The sequence below is a fragment of the Elephantulus edwardii genome, unplaced genomic scaffold (assembly GCF_000299155.1).
Source record: "Elephantulus edwardii isolate Elephantulus edwardi_28Jun2011 unplaced genomic scaffold, EleEdw1.0 scaffold00001, whole genome shotgun sequence".
Classification (NCBI taxonomy): Eukaryota; Metazoa; Chordata; class Mammalia; order Macroscelidea; family Macroscelididae; genus Elephantulus; species Elephantulus edwardii.
Genome location: NW_006399751.1, coordinates 44,123,416 through 44,131,446, shown reverse-complemented (window position 1 = coordinate 44,131,446; position 8,031 = coordinate 44,123,416). Strand labels below are relative to the sequence as shown.

General features: G+C 46.5%; 1 protein-coding gene across 1 annotated transcript in view; it reads right to left on the bottom strand.

Annotated features, from left to right (window-relative positions):
- The window catches only part of SP3 (Sp3 transcription factor), a gene marked incomplete at its 3' end in the record, with an annotated part of 63,445 nt that extends 63,202 nt beyond the window's left edge, over nucleotides 1–243 (bottom strand). Inside the window, exon 1 of the mRNA XM_006878966.1 lies at nucleotides 73–243. Coding sequence (XP_006879028.1) covers nucleotides 73–219 — 147 coding nt within the window. The remainder of the gene's footprint in view (nucleotides 1–72) is intronic.
- Nucleotides 244–8,031: the final 7,788 nt, after the last annotated feature.

The following is an 8,031-nucleotide window of genomic DNA, read 5'->3' as shown; positions in this document are numbered from 1 at the left end:
GGGAGGGGAGAGGCGAGGGGAGGAGAAAGCGGCGCGAGGGGGGAGCCCGGCCAGGGCTCAGCCGCTCCTCACCTGGGCCACCGCCGCCGCCACCGCGCCGTTTCCGTGCTGCTGCTGCTGCTGTTGCTGTTGTTGTTGCTGCTGCTGCTGCAGATACTCGCCGTGGCCGCCGCCGCCGCTGCCGCCGCCGCCACCGCTGTCCACGTCCAAGGCAGCCATTTCCTCTTGTTTCACGGGCTTTTCGGGAGCTGCAGGCACAGCGCGGGGGGAGGGGGAAGGAAGGGGGGTGGAGGAGAGGGAGGGGGCCCGCGGGCCGAGGCGAAATCACTTGGAAAGCCCTGCCCGAGTCCCCTGCTGCTGCCCCCGCCCGCCGCGGCTGTAACCCTCCTCCTCCTCTTTCCCTCCTCCTCCTCCTCCCCGCGCTGCCCCTGCCCCCTCTCCTCTCCTCCCCTTTCCCTTCGCGCCGCTCGCTCTCACTCGCGCTCGCTCCTCTCGCACCGTCAGTCACTCACACACGCCCGCCCGCCGCCCGCGCCTGCACACAGGGGGATGCGCTCCCGGCGGACTGGGCCGCCCGCCCCGGGGCCCGGCGGGGACACGGCATTGCTGGGGCTTGCGGGGTGGACGGTGGCTGGCGAGGAAGGGAGGGAGGCCAAGGGGATTGCGGCTCTCTGCCTCTCACAGACACTCGGTCGCACACAAGGAGCCGGAGGCAGCGGCGGCCCCAGGCTAGCTGTGGTCGGCGGCAGCGACAGCAGGAGCAGCAGCAGGAGGGGTTGCTCTCTCGGCTTTACGTACCGGTCATAGTGTGTTTAGGGCACCTCAGGCGGGGCTCCCCGCCGCCTTACACATGGTGAGGAGCGAAGGCGGCGGGAGAGGATGCGGGAAGCGGCGGCGGACACGGCCGGAGCGGTCCGGGGATTTTTTTTCCTATTTTGATTGACTGTGCGGGAAACACAAAAGGTGGAGCCTCCAGCCCAAAAGGGGGGAAGAGGGTGACAGCCCGCCCGGAAGTCCTGCCTCTCTTCTTCCCGCTCATTCGCCACCACACTCTGTGCCGGGTGTATTCATTGGTCCGGACGCTCGTCCGTCGTTCGGCCAGGCGGCGCGCTTCCTGTTTGCCCCGGGGGTGGAAGGGGAGAGACAATGAGCGGCCGAGGCGGCGTAGGTTCCCGGGAGCGGCTGCCGCTCGCCCGTTACCCCGCTGCGCCCGCCTCGCTCGCCGGCTGCTTCTGCCAGGCCCAAGGCGCAGGCCTCTCCCTCCTCGCAGGCGCTGGGGGACAGCCCCGCCAATCTTTGAGAGAGCTGAGCTGGGGAGGAAATCCGTCCCGGGTGTTGCTGGCTCCGCTTGATGCGTCCTCCATCCTGGCGGCAGCCGCGGCCAGATCTCCCCAAGGCCTGGCGCTTTCGGAACGGCCAGCCGCTTCCCAGCGCTGCCTAGAGGCCACCGGCGCTCAGCCTCGGGGCTGCTGCTGCGGCCGCTGCTGCTACTGAGCAAACCAGACCCGCCCCGCGAGCCCGGGGGGAGGGAGCTGGTATTGGGGGAGACACCCCCTCCGAGGCTGGAGGAGGATTTTCTCTCACTCACATTCAGTTCTAGGATTCACTGCCGGAGCCATTTCATTCCCATCCCCCTTAGTCGCTGCTTTCCATACCATCTCCCACTTTGATGTACCCTGACGCAGTAATTTACAACATAAATGTCAAGTCACCACACAGGTTAGGAAGAAAGCTTTAAATCTCGGGTGCAGTAGCACCAAAATAATGTATGTTTCACTTTATACTTAATGTTGTACAAATCACAGAGTCCAAAAATAAAATTTTTACTCTTAAAATAATTGTTGCACAAATATTGCTTGTTTTTAATTCTCTTGGTACAAGGTCATCTCTCTCCTGAAGAAGACTACCGACAATTGCCAGTATTTTAAAAATAGTAAAGATTAGTGATTTCCCTCCCCCCTTTAGAACATATTAGGAGACTTTTAAAGTCTCCTTTCCTTTATTAAGATACCAATTCGTCAGTAGCTGGAATACTTGATAATCTTGCTGTCCCAGGACAGACAAACTCTGCTCCACTTCCCGAAAGCTGTTACCTATTTATGTAATTGAAAAGGAGTTACTGTAGGGCAAGAGGTGGAAAGGCTGAAAGGGTATCCTTTTTATTAAAAATTTTACTTCAAATCAGTGTTACAATTACTGTGATCATTATGTGTCTGTGTGATAAATGAAGTTCTAAGGGATTGGGGAAGATGTCTGGGTTGTGAAGTCTAAGGACTTGAACTAGATTTTTGTGTGAACTTTATAAAAAGGTCTTATTCCACTGCTAGAAGAGACTATTTTCACATCATTTCTAAAGCACTTGGGAGCTGTGTACAAGTATAACGGAAAACATTATTTGGTTATTTGACAATTGTACAAAAGAAAATTTCCAGGAAATCGATCTAAACATAAACATACAAAAATGAGACTTGGAAAATCTGGGCCCAAAAGTCTTAGTAACAATTCTTAGGTCTCATTTCTAAATAGAGATACCACTGTAAAGTAGAATCATACAAATTATGTAATAAATAAGCAAGATTGTACACTTAAAATTGAAAAAAAAAAGCAAGCTGATTTGGGGAGAAAAAAGTAAAATTTTTTTAAAAGACAAAGGTGAATGGCTTGAAGAGACCATGAGTGAACATAACTAAATGGGGAAAGTGTTATGTGCCGCGGAACCTGAGCGGAACTAACTCATCAATGTGTCCCCTCCCCAGTGGGTTCTCAGAAACTATAAATTGCATGGGAGGAGAGTCCTATCTTTTGCCTGCCTTTGGCTTGCCAGTGCAACTCCTTACCTACTAGCCCATTAAAGCCTTCTAAGAATTCTTTCATTCATCCTCACAGCATTGTTGTTATTGTGTACCATTGAGTCTTAACAGACTCATAGGTGACCCTTCTCCAGGGTTATCAGACTGTAAATTACAAGAGAGTAGATTGCCTATCCTACCTCGGAGCAGCTGGTGGATTAGAACCAGGTATCTTTGAGTTGGCAGTGCAATTTCTTTCCACTAAGTTGCTATGTGGGAGAAAGATTGGCAATCTCATCTTGTGTAATTACTGCATCTAAAAAAATCCATTGGAGGGTTAGCTATGGATCAGTTCCAACTCGATGGTACTCAGCAACAATAAGAAGCCACCAAAGCTCCCTCATAGCATTATGAGATTAGTATTATAGATATTTTCTTTTTCACATGAGTAAATGGAAACTCTAACATGTTTGGTGTCACTTTCAACTAAGTGGCTGAGTCTGGGTAAAAATCCATTCATCAATCTCACCAACCTATTAAATGATTAGCTTACTATATTCATCTACCTGTTATGTGAAAACACAAGAAAACAAGTATATATTAATAGGGAGATTACTTTTTAAAGATTTTTTTTTAGAATTTGAGCTCAACTGTTGTGTATTTTGAAAGATCTGATACTCAACACATTCTAGGTATTTAATTAGAATTAATCAGGTTAATAAGACAGTTATGAGAAAATGAATGATGACTAAAAATACCAATAAATAGTGTGTGATAATTTTTTTTTTTTACTTTATTACCATTCTCTTTCAAGATCACCTTCCCAAAGTGATTGAGACCTCATTTTCATTCAAGTCTTATACTAACAATATTATGATGGTACAAAAGGATTAGTGTTCTTATAATTCATAAAATCCAGGACATTGTCATTCCTTAGTATCCTAAAAAGTCTAATTATTCACAATATTTCTGAAGTCATCTTTATGTCTGTCCAGGAAGCTTTGTCCACTAGCTTTGGATTTCTGCATTATTGTCATTTTCCTGAGAAAAATCTGGCTTTATGCATTTACACCTTGTCAATAATCTCTTTGTAGAATATCAAATGCTAGAGTTTTGTTAATAATCTTTCATAGAATAATGTAGAATGCAAAAATTTGTCTTGATATCAAATTAATAAACAGAACACAGCTTAGGAGCTTTAATAAAAAATAAGTAAATAGCATGATGTTGCATAAGTGTAGTTTCCCTAGATGACAAGAGAAACCTTCAGCATCAACAATATATTAATGTTTTATTTGAAATTAAATCTCTATTGTAAAATGGATTTTTCCTTTCCTTTAATCTTTATGAACTAGACATACATATCAACTCTTCCCCAAAGAGCCAATCATATCCTACTCAAAGTAAGATGAAGAGGCAATAAGAATGAAGTGGTAAGGAGAAGATTGGATAGAATGGAAGAGATATTGAAAGCCAAATTTAACTGCCTTAGAGGCATAGAATTTTTCCAGTTCTCGCTAAAATTGCTGGTATACTGTGCCTCACTATCACCCCAAGAAGTTTTTTTTAAAAAAGATACAATTATATATAATGTATACGTGTGTGTGTGTGTGTGTGTGTGTGTGTATAAGATATTAAAAAACCTGAAGGTCATTGTCATTGAGTTGGAACCTGCTCATAGCTAACCTGCCAGGGGAGTTTTGGAGGCTGTAAACCACACATGGGGAGACTGCCCATATTTTCTAATTCAAACCGGAAAAGGAGCAAGACCCATGTGGAGATGGCCATAACTGACTTTTAGCAACTTCACAAAAGGGAACTGTCCCCATCAACAATATCAGCAACATAAAATCCAGTCCCATGAGTTCAGACATGTCCCACACACTCACATATCTTTCTAATCATCCCAACATCAATCTTATGGCTTTGTTGCTGTCATGCCAGAACTGACCCATAGCTGACCTTCCAATGAGTTTCCAGAGGCAGTTAATCACACGGGAGTAGACTACCCATTCTTCTCCTCCCATGGAGCAGCTGGTAGATTTGAACCGTGTGCTTTCAGGATTTCAGTGCAGCATCTTAACAGTAGGCCACCAGAGATTCTTTACTGAGTCCAAAAATCCAATGTGATGGCTACACAGAACCATACCGGGGAAGTCAAAGGTTATCCAAGTTTGTAGCAGAATCCAGTCAGGACAGCTTTTGAAATGTGCTTGCAGGCACCTCAGCCATAAGCTTTAGGCCACTGTTAAAAAGTTCTCAGTCCTGTCATTTGTGGCTCTCTTTCAACCCTTCCCCAGGTCCTCCAATAAACTTGGTCAAAGGCTCTTAGCTCTGGTTCTATGGGAGGAAGAAAGGAGGTAGCAGACTCAAGGTCAGCTGTGATGTCACATCACTGGTCCTTTACTCCAGCCACTGCTGCTGCTGCTGCTGCTGTAAATATAATTGGCAAAAGAATCTCTGGTTACAAAGGGCATGTACTGCATTCATAGTTCTCATTTGCTGGTGTTAAGACTTTTCATTACTGCTGCTGGATCTGTTGAATTTAATGGCAAGACTAGCCAATCCCGTTGTGTATTGGTGAGACTTGTGGCAATATTAACCAGTCTCCTTGTGGATAGGTGAATATACCCTGTACACATATTCCTGCCAATCCACATGGCAAAGTGGTGGTTATTAAATGCCATAAAGTCAAGGACTAATAGCAAACCTATGAGCAAAAGACCTGAACCCTGTAGTTTATCTATCACCATTTCTCTTAAGTTCATAGAGTTTTCAGAGGCATACTGTTTAGGAGGTGGATGCTACTCCTGCTTCCAAACCTGTCTTAATCTGAGAGCTCCACTAAACACTGTCCAATATGGGTAACCATTATGGCATTTGACACATCAGTGTCAGTGTTCTGCATCATAGAAATTCTTAGTTACCTCTGTATAGCAAATTGACGGACAAGTGCTGTACTGCTTAAAAGAATGAACATTAAAAGAATGTTCATCCCAACACAACAACTGGAGTCTGGAGGGCTGCACCTTGTGACAAGAAAGCCCACTTTGCAGAATTCAGCTGCTTCACACATCAGCCTCCAAACTGGAGACCAACTGCCTTTTAAATAAAAGGGCCTCCACCAGGTCCTGATTGACTCTAAATGAGAGGCTTCCAGCCACGGCTCATTGTTAGCTAAATTCAATCAGCTTACGCACAATTATGAATGGAACAAAAAGCAACCAAACAGTCCACACCTGAGCCTCAACCAAAACAAGAGAACCTACCTTGCAGAATCCAATTGCTTCACATGTCAGCCTCCAAATTGGAGACCAACCACCTTTTAAATGCAAGGCCCTCCACCCGGTCCTAATTGAGTCTAAATGAGAGGCTTCTTGCCCACAGCTCACTGTTAGCTAAATCCATCAAATCTAATTGCAAACTAAATAAAAAACAACCAGTCCACACTTGAACCTCAATCAAAACAAAAGAACTCACCTTGCAGAATCCAACCACTTCACACATCAGCCTCCAAACTGGAGACCAAAAGTCAGTGGTTAGGGAAGAAGTTTTGAGCAGTAAGTCCTTAACACAGGGATGTTATGCTTCTGGAAGGCAGTTAGCCTCATTATTAATTATTGTAGCTCCATTGTCTAGAACAATACCCAGCAAATGGTCTTTGCTGAAACAATGAAGAAACAACCACTTAGAAGTGCAGTATCTACGGTGCTGGCTGAAAATCGCCTGTGACTTCATCCATAGCCACTGGTGAGAGTCAGCGCCCAGAGCCATCAGGGGCTTTAAGCTCATTGCCCACTGCTGTGGTGTGGACAGCTGAAACTCAGGCCATGACAGGCACCTGGGGGGGGGGAAAAAACCCAGACTCTACTTCATGCTCTGCTGGAGAAGGAGGGGCAGTCTCCTGTACCAGTCAGATCCAATTTGACGGTACACACACACACACACACACACACACACACTTTTTCTTCTTCTTTTTAAAAAAAAGACTACTTCAGCCGTCGCAGCCCTCTGCCCGGGGCGGGCTGCCCTCGGCCCCCGGCTTGGGGTGAGCCATCGTGGCCCTCTGCCCGGGGCCGGCTGCCCTCGGCTCCCGGCTCGGGGCGAGCTGCCCTCGGCCCTCTGCCTGGGGCGAGCCATCGTGGCCTTCTGCCCGGGGCGGGCTGCGCTTGGCCCCCGGCTCGGGGTGAACCGTCGCGGCCCTCAGGAGCAAGAAGGCAAGCAGCTGTAACCCAAGACCACCAGTAAGGTGATAAAGCATCCTCCTTTCCCCCCTTTATATCTACGCCCCTGTTCAGCATGAAGAAGCCAGAGAGTCGGCATCCAATTCCCAAATCAATAAGACAGTTGGCTTAATTACTATTGGAAAATGCTTGTCATTCCTCTGTAGCATCTGGTCCCCACTGGACCCTCATCATTTCCTTCACCTGCTCCCCCCACCGACCAAACTGTGCAGCTCTGCAACTGCATCCTGGCCGATCCTCACCCTTCTGCCCCCAACCCTCACCTCCTTGTACCCCCAATATGTTTTTCCCAATAAAAAAAATTTAAAAAAAAATAAAATTATAAGCATAAAAAAAAGAAGTGCAGTATCTAGTAAAATTGCAGATGCACATACTCAGTTATCCATAGTAGTAGAATAATGGGAGATGAAGTTTCAAATTTCAAGCCTCCAAGGAGATCCTTCATTTCACCCTCTCCAAGACAGACCTATTTGGGTTTTTTTGGCAGTCCATCATATGTTCAAAACTTCTCCAGCACCACAACTCAAAGGCATCAATTCTTCTGTCAACCTTAGTCATTTTCCAGCTCTCTGATGCATAGCAAGTAATTGCAAGGCTTACTTGCCTGAATTAAGCACACCTGGGTCTCTAGACTGATATCATTGTTTTTCAGCAGGTTTTTGGGAAGCTATACATCACACAGGAGATTGCCCTTCTTTCTCCCATGGAGACACTATTGGATTCGAATTGCCAGAGAGGCACCAATGTCAGCATAACAGCACCATCTCGCTACAAACTGCACCACCAGAGCTAGGCATGCTTGTTTAAGGGTAACTTGGTGCTTTGTATCAACAATTTGCATATGAGTTGACTGATAAACTGTTTCACAGTTGATCCCTAATCTTGTCTGACTACTGATACTGAGCTTCTCCACTATCTCTTTATCTCAGATGTAGTCAATTTGATTTCTGTGCATTCTATCAGGTGAGGTCCATGTGTATAGCCACCATTTATGTTTT